The sequence below is a fragment of the Zootoca vivipara genome, chromosome 13, assembly GCF_965207765.1.
Source record: "Zootoca vivipara chromosome 13, rZooViv2.hap1.1, whole genome shotgun sequence".
NCBI lineage: Eukaryota > Metazoa > Chordata > Lepidosauria > Squamata > Lacertidae > Zootoca > Zootoca vivipara.
Window position 1 is genome coordinate 16,383,876 of NC_142596.1, and position 17,881 is coordinate 16,401,756.

General features: G+C 47.2%; 1 protein-coding gene across 5 annotated transcripts in view; it reads right to left on the reverse strand.

The window, feature by feature from the left end:
* Window positions 1-15,072, reverse strand: part of LOC118093031 (cell surface hyaluronidase CEMIP2) — a 98,381-nt gene extending 83,309 nt beyond the window's left edge. For all 5 annotated transcript variants that reach the window (XR_015946760.1, XR_015946761.1, XM_088656508.1 and 2 more), the window contains exons 1-3: window positions 14,445-15,072; window positions 11,768-12,034; window positions 9,485-9,976 (exon numbers count right to left, since the gene is read on the reverse strand). Coding sequence is in view for 3 of the 5 variants with exons in the window: in XM_088656508.1 (XP_088512634.1) it covers window positions 9,485-9,976; window positions 11,768-12,034; window positions 14,445-14,523 (838 nt within the window). In the remaining 2 variants the exon portion in view is untranslated. The remainder of the gene's footprint in view (window positions 1-9,484; window positions 9,977-11,767; window positions 12,035-14,444) is intronic.
* Between the last annotated feature and the right edge of the window lie 2,809 nt (window positions 15,073-17,881).

Here is a 17,881-nt window from a genome sequence, read left to right on the forward strand (position 1 = left end):
AAGTCCCCAGGCCAATGCATGCGGAGTGCTTGGCACACTCAAGTGCACTGATGAACTCACGAGCAGGTTTTGAGCTATGAGCAACAGAAGAAATTGGATGGTAATACAGTTTGACTATGATTTAATAGCTAGAAGGTAGGGTGCAGCAGAAGGGGAGAAACAGCGACTCCATGGGAAAAGGTGTGGGAAGTCGAGAAGAATAAGAGAACAGACCAAATTGTATTTTGATGGTATGTGTTTAAAATGTTGAAACAATAAAATATAATTGGGGGGCACTCATATAAGAGCAGGGACCCAGGTGGCGCTGTGGTTAAACCACTGAGCCTAGGGCTTGCTGATCAGAAGGTCGGCGGTTCGAATCCCTGTGACGGGGTGAGCTCCCGTTGCTTGGTCCCAGCTTCTGCCAACCTAGCAGTTCGAAAGCACGACAAAATGCAAGTAGATAAATAGGAACCGCTACAGCGGGATGGTAAACGGCGTTTCCATTGTGCTGCTCTGGTTTGCCAGAAGTGGCTTTGTCATGCTGGCCACATGACCCAGAAGCTGTGCGCCGGCTCCCTCGGCCAATAACGCGAGATGAGCGCCGCAACCCCAGAGTCGGTCACGACTGGACCTAATGGTCAGGGGTCCCTTTACCTTTACCATATAAGAGCACTATATAAATGCTAACAATTAACAGGACTTCCCCACCCCAAACTGTACGCTCCAGTATGGAGTACTTGCCCCCACAGAGCAGGTGTGGGGAACCTTCCACTATCCCATGGGCCAACTAGGGAAGGTGGGCGAGACCACACACTTGTCAATCATCTGTTGACAGCATTCATAAGCTGAAATCTTGCTTTCTAAGCAGGGTTGAGCTGTGCAGGGAGTTTCTCTAGGATGATCTCCCTCAGGATTGAAACCCCCCCCCCCTCCAGGGCCGGCTCTACATAGCCCCCTGGTGGCGCAGTGCACCATGGCGGGGGGCTGGTAAGCTGGGCGCCGGCCTGGCAAGGAGGGCGCCGCGTGGCAAAGCCGCGCGGAAACCAATTGCGCCCTGCGAGGGCGGGGCAGGCGGCGGAGCAATCTCCGCCCCTCAGCACCAGGGCGCGCGATCTGCTCAAGACGGCCCTGCCCCCCTCGCATCAGCTGATGGATGGAGTGGGTTCGATCCTGCTTTCTGCAGACATTGGGTTATGGCACTTCCCCCAAAAAATGCCCTGATTATGAATAACATATCGGGACCATTAATTTGATTAGTTAATTATGCATGGTATATATGAAAAAGACCTTCCCACCTCCCTTTTAAGGTCCTAAACCTCCTGCCAATAAATTTCAGTTGGGTCCCCAAATTCTTGAATGCTGAGATTCTCTTTGCTTTGGACAATTTCATGCTTTGGACAATGTCATGTCATCACACACACACCTTTAAAACTTAAACCAGGGATGGAAATCCACCCACAGGTGTGGGGACTGAATATGGCCCTCAGAGCTCTCTAAGTGGCCCTCAAGACTTTCCCCCTCACCAATCCTGCTCCATACCATCCTTGAGTGCTGTTGCCTGGCTGGATGGTGCAGTTTGATTGCGCCCCTTGCTTACCTCGACAGAGGACAGAGTGGAACCTTTTGACTTTTGCTCCCCTTGGCCAACCCACTACAGTCGTACCTTGGAAGTTGAACGTTCAACTTCCAAAATGTTCGAAAATCAAATCGCTGCTTCTGATTGGCCGCAGGAAGCTCCTACAGCCAATCAGAAGCTGTGGAAGTCCCATTGGATGTCCAGGTTCCAAAAGAACGTTCACAAACCAGAACAATCACTGGTTTGGCGTTTGGGAACCAAAACGTCCGAGTTCCAGGGCATTCATTACTCCACCAGCCTTGGACCTTAAAAAAACTTGGCACCCAATGGAAAGCCAACCGATGGTCACTTGCATCATCCAACATTGTGGAACGGTATCCATGGATGTTCTCCCCAGCTGACCCCTGGGATGGATGCCCAACCAGGCTTCTGGGGGAAATCCTGGTTGATTATTACCATCATTAATCTGGATTCTTTCGTACTCAGAACTGAGGGATGAAATTTAAACACTTAAACACACTTAATCTTTAATAGCTGCAGTAACGAGGGCTAACACAAGGACAGGGAAAGCATGCGGCCCTCCAGACCTCCCAGACTGGCCCTTGGTACTCTCCATAGGCAACACCCCTCCTTGAGTGTTTTTGCCTAGCTAGGATGTGCCCTTGAACTCTGCTAATGCCCCTTAAGTGCCTGGATCGATAGACAGGGAAACTAGCCCACTGTGCAAAGGTAAGGCTTACAGTCATTGCTTCATCAACCCAAAGTATTTGTCGCCCATGGAAAGTCAATTTATTGTGGTCCCAATTTATTAGTGGTTCTTAGTTAATCATGCCCATTAATTTCAATAGGTCTACTCTGAGCAGGACTAGCATGGGATGGCTTCTTGGCACATGTTTACCTAGTCATTACTCGGAATTTTCGTGATTTCCCAACGCTGTGGAATGGTGTCGCTTCTTAGGAAAAGCAGGTTGATGTTTACCAAATCATTCGCCTGAATTATTTCATAATCCTTTATTTATCTTTGAGTTTGATGGCTATTTAAAGATATGGGAAATCATTATATTTTGCAGCACACTCAACCAATCATGTTTACTGATATGTCACCCCCACAAATGTCAAAGGACTTACCCCTGGGTAAGATAATTGCACACATAATTGCAGTCTCGGACCACTTCTGATGCACCTATTATATGCATAATCTTACTATTTTGCTTTTCACATTGCGTTTATAATACCTAGTCTATCGTCTGAACAAACAATGTTTCTGGATTCCTCATTTTTTGGGGAAGATAAAATAAAAAGCCTACACACACACCACGCACCACACACACACACCACACACACAACTATCTAAAGTGGTACAGCCCTAGAAAAGCTTGGGCACATGATTTTCTTGGTTTTATAAACTGGCTATGAATGTTAGCGCTAAAATTAAAGGGGGCACAGAGGAACCCCATTCCCTTTTCTTTTTTTTCTTTTTTTTTACACCAATCTTCTCAGCTATTGGCTTATTAGGCTACAGAATATGATATGGCTGAAAGTGGGAAATGAAACAATGACAATGACTCAGACAGTGCTTTTTTTCTGGGGGTACGCAGGGGTACGCATACCCCTAAACATTTTGTGAATCTAAGGTTGGCCTCATTGAGGGGCAATATTTCAATATGAGTAGGAAAATGAGAGTACCCCTAAACATTTTTTTCAAGAAAAAAAGCACTGGACTTAGGATAGGGACCGCTTCCTTTCTACCCATAATTAGGGGTGGGTGAATATGTCAAGTAAGTCCAATTTATTTCACCGTTTCTTATTTTTCCAGTCTTAAATTGGATTCTCCCATACTTTCACATCACTTTGCAATTTTTCCCCTTAAAAAAATTCCTCATAAAAATTCACTAGCATTTCTGTCCGAATTTCTCCTAATACACACATTCTTGCGAAGCAATTTCCCTCTAATACCCTGTTTCTCATATTTTAAGACATACCCATAAAATAAGCCATAGCAGGATTTTTAACCATTCAAGGAATATAAGCCATACCCCGAAAATAAGACATAGTGATAGGCGCAGCAGCAATGCCAGCCGCGGCAGGAGGAGGAGGAAAAAAATAAGACATCCCTTGAAAATAAGCCATAGTGTGTTTTTTGAGGAAAAAATAAATATAAGACATGTCTTATAATATGAGAAACACGGTATGTGGCTCTCTGTGTTATTGTCAGTGATTGATATATGCATTCATATGCACACTTTATCCTAGCATTTGCATCACTTGGCCGGATAAGTGCTTTGCAAAATTCATAGAAGTGCAGCTTTTGAAAGAGGGCTGTGTTTTGCTTCTCATACTGTTTCAGAAAGTGCAAAGTAAGTTAGTTCGCATCTAAGTAGAGCCAGTGTGGTGTAGTGGTTAAGAGCGGTAGACTAATAATCTGGGGGACCGGGTTCACGTCTCCGCTCCTCCACATGCAGCTGCTGGGTGACCTTGGGCTAGTCACACTTCTCTGAAGTCTCTCAGCCCCACACACCTCACAGGAGTGTTTGTTGTGGGGGAGGAAGGGAAAGGAGATTGGTAGCCGCTTTGAGACTCCTTCGGGTAGTGATAAAGCGGGATATCAAATCCAATCTCTTCTAAGTACAGACTGTATGGAGTTTCTCCTCCATCAGTATCTACAATTCAAGTGTGAATCTGGTGATTGTGTCTCCTCATGAGAACCACCAGTGGGCAAGGTTTTCAGAGAAACCAAAGTTCTAAGATGCTTCCAAAAATGCAATTCAAACATCTTTTTTTTCTTTTCCAAAATCTGGAAAGAAATATCATGCAGGAACAGAGAGGTGTGGCCCTTTCTTTTCTCTGTAGTCCACTCCCTCCTGACGGGTGTCCTGTTTCCTTCTGTTTGCCCAGATGGAGGAAGGAAGAACTAGTCACTTTTCACTGATGAATTAGGTTCACAGGGATCGAGTCAGTAGCCAAGCAAATTTGAAATTTCACAGAATATTCTCTCTCTGTGTGTGTTTTGCATTAGGAAGTCCCCTTTAAGATGTGCAACCCAACAGCATTCGAATGATAAGCCACTGGGATAGGGGAGACTCAGTTCAAACTTAACAAATTCACGTTTTCTGAAACGATGCACAAAATGAAGCACAGCCCCTCTTTCGAAATCCACACTGATTTTTGCGGTGCAGTTCTCCAGCCACATAATGCGTGTCCAAAAATGCATGTACTACCGTGTTTCCCACATTTTAAGACACCGCCTTATATTTATTTTACTCAAGAAAATAAGCCTATGGCTTATTTTCGGGGGGTGTCTTTTAAAAATATTATTATTACTGTAAGTACCCCTCCTTACCGCGGCCAGCATTGCTGCTGCTGGGTCCTGCTGGCTCAGGGCGCAGAGCAAGGAGGACGCCTCTGGCCAAAGGTTTAAGAGGTGTGTGTGTGTCGGGAAGTTCCATTTGGCGGGGGGGGGGAAGTTGGAGGCACAATATTCCTCCATTGCAGGGCCTTCATGGTCCCTTCCAATTCCACAATTCTGTGAAACCGGAGGACATCATCGTCAATGTTGGCATATGACAAAGGCGACCCTAAGCAAACCAAGCCGAGAATGGATGGCACAGGCAGAAAAGTCCCTCCTCCCCTCCTCCCCTGACGCTGCGGTGGACCTGCTGGCGGTGCCGAGCGGGGGACCGAGGCCGTAGAGCATGGCTCCCGCAGGTGGCTGTAGCAGGAGCGCAGGGGCTGCCGTGGGGCTGAGCTGCAGCATGTGGGCGTCGCTGCTGGTGTTGGTGCTGCTGCTGCTGAGGCTGGCGCCGGCGGGAGACATGCCCGTGCCCACGGCGGTGGTGAGGGTGAGGGCGCTGGCCAGCTCGGCGCGCTGCGCTCGGCTGTTGCTGCTGCGCCATGCGGAGCACCGGATCGAGGAGCCGGTCTGCAGAGTTAGCGCCCAGCAGCGCCGCACGGAGCATCGCCTCTTCAATCCAGCACGGCGCTGCTGGGCGCCGACTCTGCAGAACGGCTCCTCGATCTGGTGCTCCGCGCAGCGCTGATCAGCGCTGACCCGACAGGCCGCCAGATCAAGGAAGCAGCCTGCTGGGCGCCCAGCACCGGATCGAGGAAGCTTCCGGGGGGGGGGGAGAAAGAGGGAAAAGGTGTTGGTGGGGAGAGAAAACGTGCGAGTCCTCTCCCCGTTCTTTCCTGCTTAGCCGGCTTGCGGGCAAGCTGAAGCAATCGAGCCGACGTCTCTAATGACAGAACAGCCGTTTTCTCTACCCGCCAACACCTTTTTCCTCTTTCTTTCCCCCCTCCCACCACCCTGGAAAGCGACAGAGGCGAGGATCAATTGCTTTGGCCTGGGGGTTGCCATTTTACTGGAACAAACAACGTGAAAAGAAAAAAGAGGCAACAAGCCTGGTCAGCGGCGTCTCCCTCCCTCACCCAAATGGAACTTCCCGACACCCCCCCTTAAACTTTGGCCAGAGGCATCCTCGGGCCCCGTTCACACCTTCACTGCTGGGCGCCGACCCTGCAGGTAGACCTATGTCTTATTTTCGGGGTATGTCTTATATTTTAAAAATCTTTAAAATCATGCCATGGCTTACTTTATGACTACGGCTTAAAAAGGGGGAAACACGGTATATGCTACAGTGTGCTCATAAATGCATACACTGGTGAGATGAACATACAAAAAAAAATGCCTTGTGTGAAGGGGAAATGGGTTTCCCAAAACGCGTACACCCATCAGGCAAAATTGCAGATAAGAATTGCGTATGAGAAATTCGCACCCAAAAATGCTGATGAATTTTTGTGAGGACGTTGGGGGAGGGGATTGCAAACTGATGCAGAAACGTGGAGAAGTGGTTGGATAAATGAGAAACTGAGACCAGGTTGACATATTAGCTTATAGCCTTATACCTTCTCTCAAGTAAGTGTCTCTAACATTCAACCTTCCCACACTTTCTGCCCTGACCATGCATCTGTTTGACAACTGAGCACATGGTATTAGGAGCCATGTATGGCCAGGCCTGCAGAATTCTATATCATGGCAGAAAGCGTATGACACCGAAAATACCAGTTGCCAGGGGACAACAGTAGGGGAGAGCTTTTGCCCTCATGCTCTGCTTATGAGCTTCCCAAAGGAATCTGGGCTGGCCATAGCAGGGGGAAAGATGTTTACCCTCTGCTCCGATCCACCAGAGTCCTTTTCACGACTGGGCAAATTAAGGGAGGACAAACTCTATCAGCAGGCATTGGTCATGGCAATTAAACTGAGCCTCTATGCTCAGGGAATAAGACGTTGCATTAGCACGGTCCTTTGGCCGGATCCAGCCAGGTTTTTCTTATGTTTTCTTGGCATGGTGATAGCTAGGCCAATAGTGAGCCAAATACCGGAGCTGTGCCTTTGAAATCTGGCCAGTAGATTATTCTTTTCAGATTTCACAATGGTTCAGTCTTTAGGAAGACACAAAACCTGCCTTTAATTGCCATGCCCTACAGCTAGAAATTGCAATTTGCAGGGGGGCTGGGGGAGACAACCAGGTTTCCCAACTGCATAAATTCCCTATCCGACAACTTACAAAAAGCCAAATGAATAGGAAGTGTGTTTTGCTTGATAAATATCTGGGTCATATTTACATCATACATTTAAAGGGCTGTGATACCCCTTTAAGTAGTCACGGCTTCCCCCAAAGAATTCTGGGAGCTGTAGTTTGTTAAGGGTGCTGGGCACTGTTAGGAAGAGACCCCTTTTCCGCTCAGCATCCTTAACAAACAGCACCCAGAATTCTTCAGAAATGAATAAATGAAACAGGGACCCTCTGATCTGAATCTCACTTCAGCCAGGAACTCACTAGATAGGCAAGCTGGTTTCTCTCAGCCTCACTCTTCCCCCACCAAATCTGCAAAATGGGGGTAATGATACCATCATATGTTGCAGGGTGTTTGCTAAATGCTTTGAACACCTGAAAACACCATATAATGCTAAGAATTATTGGAACCTTCAAGCCCAGATCCAAAAGTTGGAGCTTGGACCAATGTTTTTGCCAAGAAATAAAAGCTAAGTGCCCTGTTAAGGGGAGTGGGGGGTGGAAATAGAAAGTGAGAGGAGAATAATCAGAGAAAGGAGGAATCAGATTTAACACATTCAAAGAAAAAGAAAAGAAACATGAGACCCTATTTTGCAGATAAGAATTAAAGAGAGGTTTCTCTAAGAAAAGACTTTAGATAGACAGATTTATGCAAATATTTAAGTGCTGCAATCTCCCTTTAACCAACAGAGGTCGCCTTTACACACCGATCACCTCCCTAATGCCTTAACTATTGATCTTATCATAGAAATGTTTTTGCACTGGGGATCATCAATACGCTCTGTGTGTGTTCCACTTAAATCAAATTCATAAAATAGCAATTTTAGATGTAAATGCCTTTTTAGATGCAAGCGCTTTGTGGGGGGAAACAGGTTAATGAATGCCAACAATACAGTAGCCCCCTGACTTACACACATTTAACTTGTGCGCATTCGGCCTTGCCCGCTTGGCAAAATACCGTATTTTTCCGTGTGTAAGACTAGGTTTTCCCCCCTTAAAAATAATGTCAAAAATTTGGGGGCATCTTATACATGGATAGCCATCTCTCTCCCCCCCCATTTTCTTAAATTGAAATCCCCCCCTAAAAAATGCCTTATCCATGGGGGCATCTTATAGATGGAAAAATACGGTAATTTTTAAAAAAATAAGAAAGGGGGTGGAAAGCAAGCGGCCATCCAGAATAGAAGACTTTGGCAATCTCACCCACCATTGCACCCAATGTGTTTTGACTATATGTGATTTTGGCTTTAGGTGCGATCCCCAGAACGTAACCCCCATGCAATATTTCCCTCTACAGTATTTATAATGCCCAGGCATAGAGTGCCCTTGCAAAAAGCAAAAAGGGCACACTATCCACATAGAACAGGGAAATTTCCACATATCAGCAGGCTTGGGGGTTTTGCAAGGGGGGGGGACCTTTTAGAAAGTGGTTTAACAATCAATGCCACTTCCTAAAGAACTCTGAGAATTGTAGCTCTTTGTGGGGAAGAGGTGTCTCATAACAACACTCAGCACCCATAACAAACTACAGTTCCCAGGATCCTTTGGGGGAAGCCATGACTGTTTTAAAGTGGTATGATGCTGCTTTAAATGTGTCAGTTTTCATTTCTTAGCACAGAAAGTATTGATCTGATGTGTAGAGATCTATCCTATTCTAATTAATTCAAAAGGGTTCTGGAAGCTTCTCTGTGTGAAAGAAAGAAGCAGAAGGTTCATGATGTTTAGGTTATTCCTCAAGAGAAACTGGGTACAGCTGGTTTAAGCTGGTTCTCTTATCTCTTCTATCAAAGGTCATGTGGACTATAAAAGTAAGGCCAGAAGGAGCCTGGGTTTCACTTTCACTTTCTATCTCTTTTCCTTCTGGTGTGGTGTTCTGTTAAGGTTTAGTCTTATTATAAGTAATTGCAAGTTTAAGTTAAGTCAGCTGCAACTGGATTTCTTACGGACAGTGCCAATCCTGAATCTATTGGATTTGTGCCCATTATGCTCATTTGCCTTCAGTAGCAGTAAAGCTCTGCTGGATGAAATACAATTGCCTCTGGTCTATTTTTGGGAATCCTGCAACATGTGTAAGTTGTTACTCTGCTAATTATACATTGGAATCTACTCTGGATCATACTGAGAAGAATTCAATGACAAAAATGTATAGTGCAGATGGGGACTTCATGTGGCTCTCAGAATGGCTACAAACTCTGCCCATTTTGGTTCTGGCCCCACCCACCATTAGCTGTGGCTCCACCTACCATCCAAGATGGCCTCTGTGTTATTTTCCCACGAGTCAATGGCCCTTCACAAAGTTGCATTCCCCCACCCTTGCCACAAAGGAACATGCATAATCTCTTTGCACACCTACCATTTTGTTTCGCTTCGGGCTTAGCCAGATGTTTCCTTGGTCCAAGCATCCGGTTCCTTGAGGGCATCTTGGAGGGGTTCATTTCGACCGCCACTCCCACATTTCTCAGCAGCCGATGGACCCAGCGTAAGAAAGAAGGCTTTACTTTGGAATGCAAGAGTTTGTGAGGATTCAGTTGGATTCGGGGTGGGTCATCTGGATGGTCACAGCTTTGGCGATGAACGAGAGCAGCAGCTAAGCTCGGCCCAAAAGCTTTCACCAAGACATATCGGGAAAACTTCAGGAGCAGATCACATGTTCCATGCTCAACCTCCATCTTCACCGTCAAGTTCTGACTTGTTAACAACTGCATTTGCTCCTCGCGACTTAGCGGGCTGTTACTTCTGAGCGGGTCCATGAATTTATAAGATTCAGGGGCCTCTGGGAGAATCCTCTGAAACAGCTCCTTATAATCTGTATCCCATAAAGAACTGTTTGGATTCAGGCTATTTTCTGAAACAATCATAAATATCGTAAGAACTCTGTTTGCGGCACTACATTGCCCATAATATATTTATTTCTCCGATAGGTTATCACAAGATTCATTTGACCACATGTAGCTATGTTTAAAATGCACCCCATTGAAATTCTCTCTCTCTCTCTCTCTCTCTCTCTCTCTCTCTCTCTCTCTCTCTCTTTTCTTGTAACCAAACGATCAGGACCCAGAATAACTTTTAGGTGTGTTTTCTCCCATTATATAAATATAATAAATGAATAAGCAGCTCCCTGTTCTGTAAGAGCAGCTCAGGAAGGTTCACTGAGGTCCAGCTCTGAGGGCCTTCTGCCTGGTTCCCTGCAACCTCGCAGGGAGGGAACCAGGAAGAGGGCCTTCTCAGTAGTGGCGCCTGCCCTGTGGAACGCCATCAGATGCCAAGGAAACAAACAACTATCTGACTTTTAGGAGACATCTGAAGGCAGCCTGTTTAGGGAAGTTTATAATGTTTGATGTGTGTGTGTGGTTTTTTTAGTATTCTGTTGGGAACCGCCCAGAGTGGCTGGGGAAACGCTCATGAAATAAGGCACCAAGGAGATCTCTGATGGATCAGGTCAAAGGCCCGTCTAGTCAGACGTTCTGTTCTCACAGCCGCCAGGACACAGATGTGGAATCTCAAGTTCAGATGTGGGCCTCTGGATCTCTCTGATTGGCCCAGTCCACACCCTCTATCATCAGGCTACACCCCTTAATGGCCCATTGTGTACCCTCCTCAAGTGTTTTTGCCTGGCTGGACTGTGTCCTTGCAGTGCAAAAATACCTCATGCTTGCCTGGATGGAAGACAAAGTGATTGGGGTGGTTGTATGTGGAAACCTCTGACTTTTTCTGTACAAACTAAAGGTTCACTCCTGTTGCTCACTTCTGCCTCTGGTTCCTCCCAGCACTGGCATGTGGCCCCCAGGAGGTTGCCCAGGATGTAAAGTGGCCCTCGAGATGAGTTAGATTCCCCTGCCCCTGAATCATAGCAGCCAACTCCTAGGGGCCAAGGTCCCTTTGGCCCGCCAATAAAAAAAATGAGGCCACCCTTCAACCCAAAGTTGATGGGCATCGCCATTCAAATGGTGTGCATGTGAGATGTCCTGAGATCAATTATGTGGAGTGGGGCTTAGCTGCCCCCCCCCCCATATTTTATTAAAGTTTGAAGCCCTTCCCTGAATGAAGGGAAATACAGTTGTACCTTGATTGGCGAACGCCTGGCGACTCAAACATTTTGGCTCCAGAACGCTGCAAACCCGGAAGTGAGTGTTCCGGTTTGCAAACGTTCTTTGGAACCCGAACGTCCGTCAGGGCTTCCGATTGGCTGCAGGAGCTTCCCGCAGCCAATCGGAAGCTGCACCTTGGTTCCCAAACATTTTGGAAGTTGAGCACACTTCCGGAACAGATTCCGTTCGACTTCTGAGGTACCACTGTATAAAAACCTAATATGAGCCTGTTGGATCAGGCCGATGGCCCATCCTCACAGCGGCCAAGCAGATGCCTGTGGGATCTGAGCACGAGAGCACTCTTTCATCATGGGTGCTTTAGCTGAGATTCCTGCATCGCAGGGGGTTGGACTAGATGACTCTTGGGGTCCCCTTCCAACTCTGCAATTCTATGCTCTGCCCTGAATCTTCAAACATTCAGCTTCCTTGTGCAAACACAGCCCCATCCACAAAACTGGGAATTCACTTGGATTCCATTGGCCATGTAGGGGTAAAGCAGATTTATTTCATCAGGGAAATGGATTTAAATGGTTGTTTAAATGTCTTACGAAAGCACCTAGCCGGCACGCAGGCAGACAGGAGGAGGAGACAGCCGGCTAAGGCCAGGACACTGGACACAGGCAGGTGGTGGTAAGCTTGGTCCCTCCAAAGGTGGCGCCATTTCTCAGATCCTCTTCCTGGTCGGAGGGTGGGTGACTTTGGAAGTACCAAAAGGAACAAATTGGTCAGTCTGGTCCAACGAGGGGCTGTTCCTGCTGGCAGCAGCTTCTTAGAGGGAGGGAGCAGGAGAGAAGCAGCCCGGGGCCAAGGAAACCCTGCGAGAAACATAGAACACAGCTTTCCTCTCCAGAATCTGTACACTTTCTTCCTCAATGAAAGAGGATTTGCTTTGTGGGCAGAAGGTCCCGGTTTCAACCCCTGGTCTCTCTCAAGGAAGGAATCCTGCCTGAAATCCTTGGCAGCCGCTGCCACAGGGTAAACAAGCTTAGCTACTGGGTCCAATTATGGCACGTTATAATGCTGACTCCTATGTTCGACCTTTTAGGGAAGGGCCACAACTCAAGAGGCAGAGCTCCTGCCAATGGCAGACCTACGTTTATGAGGCCTTGAACATTGAACTGTTATGGGGACCCCTTTCCAACCAGCAATGAGTTCTGGGAAACCTGTGCTAGCTTCTTCAATTGGGTTGTTCCATGACAGATCACTGCATAAAATAAAATAAATTAAAAAATACTACATATTCAGATTTTGATTAAAATAGCAGTCCAGGATTATCTCGCCTGTCAAAATCACTGGGGTGAATAAAAATGCCCTATGTCTTATGGGAAAGGGGACCCAGGTGGTGCTGTGGGTTAAATCACTGAGCCTAGGGCTTGCTGATCAGAAGGTCAGCGGTTCGAATCCCTGTGACGGGGCGAGCCCCCGTTGCTTGGTCCCAGCTCCTGCCAACCTAGCCGTTCGAAAGCACGTCAAAATGCAAGTACTGTAGATAAATAGGAACCGCTACAGCGGGAAGGTAAACGGCGTTTCCATGTGCTGCTCTGGTTTGCCAGAAGCGGCTTTGTCATGCTGGCCACATGACCTGGAAGCTATACGCCGGCTCCCTCGGCCAATAATGCGAGATGAGCGCGCAACCCCAGAGTCGGTATGTTCGTTTCACCTGAACCACAAAAAACAGGGCTTTCCTTCCTTAAAAAAAGCTCAACGTCACTTTCTTCCTAAAGAAGCTCAACAACTTTTACGTGAACCCCCCCAAACAGGGCTTTCCTTCTTAAAAAAAAAAGCTCAACAACTTTGACCTGAACCCCCCAAAGGGGGGTAGATCACTGCCAGTTTTTAACTCTGTGAGTAGAGCGCTGTCTCTTGGAAGTTGGCCACCCCTGTCTTATGGGAACAGCAGCTGCTGAAATCTCCTTGGGGGTTAGGATGCCCGGCTCACGGCCTCTCTGTCTCGCCGCCTACACCGACCCAGGGAATGAGCTTCATTCACTCTCACCGCCTAGGAAGGCAAGGCATGTTTGCAATGCTCAGGAAGAGCGGGGCGCGGGAAGGACCGTCTAAGGACAAGCGAGACGCTCCACCCCGGCAACCGGCTGAGGCTTCCCTTGCAACAGCTTCAGCCGCTCCTATTCTTTTTTATAGACCTGAGCAGGCGGCGAATATGAGCTGGAGATGAAACGCACATGTCATGGAGATGAAACGCATTCGGCGCGCACCCACCCCCTTGGAAGAATTCTGGGCACCGTAGTTTCTTAAGGGTTGGTGGGCATTGTAGCACTGCGAAGGGTAAACTACAGGGCCCAGAAGTCTTTGGGGGGGGGGTCGGGTGGAAATAAATGCGCTTTAAAGGATTAGTGTTCCAAAACGCGCACACGCGCCTTGGAAGAAGATTCCTTGGCGCCATAGCTGCCAAGTTTTCCCTTTTCTCGCGAGGAAGCCTATTCAGCATAATGGAAAATCCCTTTAAAAAAGGGATAACTTGGCAGCTATGCTTGGCGCATCTAGGACTCCTAACCTGGACCATTCATTAACAAACTGCAAAGCGATCCTCCCCGAATTGGAAGGACCCAGCGAGGTGATTGTGGCATCGCGCAGTCCCGATCCCATGCATGGTTACTCGGGAGCAAGCTCCGTTGAGGTTTGCTCCCCAGCAAAGTGTGTCGAGGATTGCAGCCTTGTGGCTCGATCCCCAGGCGCAGTGAACTTGGCAAGCAAGTCCATCCGGCTAACTCAAATAGCTTACTCCCAAGGAAGCGTCCTTAGGATCGCAGCCGGGCTAGCTCATGCCAGCTTAGGCGCAGTTCACCGGAAGTCCCACCGAAGCCTTCCTCCCCCCCTAAGCGTTCCTAGAAATCCAGCTGGATAGGCCCCGATCCACTTGCTCTCGTTCCTCGGGCGTCAGCCGCTAGAAGGTGCACAAGACGTACTCTTCCTGCCCCGCCCCCCAATGATGCCCCCATAGGATTCCCGCCGCCCGGCCCGATCCACGTGCACACTTTGCTCGGGAGCCTGAGTAACATGAGTGGACGGGCAGCCTTGGTCTGATCCTAGGGCAAAGAGAGGCACTTTTGCAATGCTCTTTTCCGGCTTTTTGCGCCCTGATGAGGGAGTCTCCGGGAGGAGCTAAAGGAGGAGCTTGGGCTACCATGCTTTCCTATCGGCGCCCCCACCCCTCTACGTGGAACACTAGGCTGCGCGTTCGAGTCCTACCCTCTCGCTCCTCACCTGGACGATCGGGTCGTCTGTGCAACATCTTGCAATGGGCGCCGGCGGCTGACTGATCCTTTCCGCACGGCCTCTCCATCTCTCTTTCTCCTCAGCAGACGCCTCCGCCGCCTTCACTGCAGCCAACTTGGAAGAAGGCAGTGTAACTAGCTGCTAGGCTTGCGGCCCTTCAGTCTCTCTGCATTTTAAGTGCCAAAACGTAGGCTGTCCCAAAGGCGAGATGATGCGAGGCTACCTCCCTCCCTCTTAGTTGCTTAGCAAAGAGCGATCTTCAGCTTGCAATTAGTTTTGGTCCAGTCCGTCCCGTCCCCCGCGCGCACCCCGTTTCTACCCTTGCTTTTAGCTTCACCGTGTCTCCTAGGCACCCAAAACCATTAAAAAAATAAAAAATAAGGATTACGCTTCGTAATAAACACACACCGGACGTGCACCTCGCGTCTGCTTTCCAAATTTACCCGGCGGCTGTACTCTGAATAACCTGGTTTGCGTTATTTATTTTCTCTCCTTCGCCGAGGTTTCAGGAGTTGCCGTCGATGCAAAATTCCAAGCCTGCATGCCCTGGCTTCTTTCACACTTCCTCCAAAACTAAACTAACCTTTAGCCAAAGAAATGGAAGAACCAGGGCTGCTGCAGTTCTCTTCCTACTCACCTGGGTCTAAGCAGCCCCATTTAATTCAATGGGATCGACTTTGCAGGTGTTGAATAGTGCTGTCTGCAGAGCTATCAAGCAGTGATGCTGACACCAAACGATCACCTGTGCCTTGACCAATCAATTCAGGTTAGGTAAAGGTCTGGACTGCTTCTGTAGACTTGGAAGTTGTATTGCATCTCTCCAAGGGCAAGATGTCCCTGCTGGCAACTTACTTCTTTTTGTGAATGGCTGTCAATTACATAATACTGTACTGGGGGTCCTGCCCCAGTGGTGGTGGGGAGATTGGGACAGGTGACATGAGAGGGGGCAGCCGGGCTGGCTGTGGTGGTACGGCCAGGCCCCTATTTCAGGGTGGGGGTGAGGAGGGGGGTTGCCTTCAGTGGATCGGGGTTGAGTTTGGAAGTATTTTCAGGGTGGGAAGAGGTTCATGGAGGCATGTTGTTCTTGTTTTATATTATGTATTTTGCTTTTATATTGTGATTTTATGTTATGAACCGCCCTGAGACCTGCAGGTATAGGGAGGAATACAAATTGTAATCATCATCATCATCATCCCATCTGAATTTTGCATTGCGTTTCCTTCTAACCTCTCTTTTCGCCACATATAACAAACTCATAATGCACATTCAGGTGGAATTTTTAGACATTCCTGTTTGCCCAGGCATTTGATGGCTGAAAAATACTGTTCCTGGCAACCTTGAAATTATTAGCTTATGAGGGCATGTGAGGTTTTTAAAATGCTTTTAGATATCCTTCATGTTTGTATGTGTTCTAACTAGGTTTTATTTATTCATCGCTGTTTGCTGACCTGGACTCCGCTGAGTGAGGTAGAAATGTAAATAATAAAATGATGGAGTTGACCCATGAAAGCTTATGCCATACATTAGTTTGTCCTTAAGGTGCTACATGTCTCTGTGATGTGATGATGCAAGGATTTATGACATCTGAACTCACTCATTTAATACCATGCACCCCAAACCAGCAAAATGTTGAAAGCTAGATAAATATCATTTTCGTGAGAAGGGATAAAAGTCTTCTGTAGGCAATCTTTTAAAGGTGTTTACTGTGGCTGTAGAAAGATGGAATGAAATTCAAGTTCAGAGGATGAAAACTTACAGAGAAAGTGTTGGGTTTGTTTTTTTGCTAATTCTCCCTGCCTGCTGCAGTGTAACACCTCCATAGATTTTTGCTATAAGGAATCTCACTGCAGTAGGCTGAAAGAGGCCACTTATCCCATAAGGCCAAGAGACAAATGAAAACTTATTCAGCAATTGAGCAAAATAGGTTAGGTAGGTAGTCCTATAGCAGTGATGGTAAACACATAGTGTGCGCACAAGTTGCTCATGAGTAAGGGTTAATGTGCACAAAAAGGAACTGCAGGTATCCACTTTTTTACGCAGGTATCTGCTTATTAAAGATGCTACTGTGGTTGGCCAAAAAAGGGTTGCTTTTAAGTTTGACTTTTCTTCTGTTCTTTTCTCTCATTTGGAACAGGGAACATGTAATCTAGTTACAATACAAGAAAATACATTATTACAGAATGTTCTTGAGTGAGGAACCGTAGCCAAGGGGAGCTGCATCCACAGAGGCCTTCCTATTATTTAAAAGGGACTAATCAGACCTTCTCCTCTGGTTTTCTCTGAGTGCTGAGCTGGGGCAAGTGGTTATTGGGGAGAGGATTCTTCCAGCACTGTGTGTCCTGGCTTTGGAATGCTTTGCTGGCACCAGGCAAACCGTTAATATTTGTTTTACTCTGATTATTATTTTAGTCTTTTATAGGCTTGTATTAGTCATTTTATTTCCAGTTAGCCACGCAAATACAACTAAGTTTGTGGCACCTTAAAGAGTAACAGATTTATTAAAGAAGAAGCTTCCATAGTGGTGCAGCAAGAAAACTGCTAGCACATTTGCAAAGTTAAGCAGGGGCTGGTATGGTTTCAAACTTGATGGAAAACAACATGTGGATATTCCTGTATTGCAGGGGGTTGGGCTAGATGACCCTTGGGGTCCCTGCCAATTTTATGACTACACAAGAGCTTAAGCCATAAGAAGTTTGGTTCATCTTTTTAAGGTGACACAAGACTTCAGTTATTTTATGGTGTTGATAATAATTTGAAGAGTGGAGTACAAATCTAAATAAAATAAAAATAACTGGATATAAGTTTAGAGCTAGACTGGCTATTTCGGAGATTGACTTGCTCCCTAGATGTTGTGGATTAACAGGAAGACATTTTCTTCTCGTGTGTTCCGGGTACTGAAAGGAAGCTCCACTCTAATGTTAATTACTCTGCCCCTGCGGTTTCATGAAATCAAATCCGTACACACTTGCAGCACTGACATGAGTTAATTGCATTCCTGTCAAAGCAAGGCCACGGCGGCCAAACTGAAACACAAGTACCAAGCTGTGATTTCCAATGAGTGAATAGTTCCCTTTGAGCTGATCAAGTGTCGCTCATAAGCAGTTGCATTACACAAGTCAAAAAGAAGGCTTCCGTTTTAGTGTACTGTACTGCAATGGTAACATTCCTTAACATGAGGATGGTGTATCATAAATAGCCCTTCGGAGTAGATTAAGCCAACAGCAGCCTGCAGCCTGTGTCCCAAGGAATGGTGGGGCTCAATTGGCAAGGAAGTTCAGAACAGCAGGCTAAGGATCTATGCAAGACAGCTTGCAAGCCCACTGCTGATCTTTCGCAGCAATTGTGGAAGTAAGTGCCACTGTTCCTAACTGCCCCTAGAACGTGCAGCAGACTGCAATGTGCTGGAAAGGGCCAATCTGTTCTGG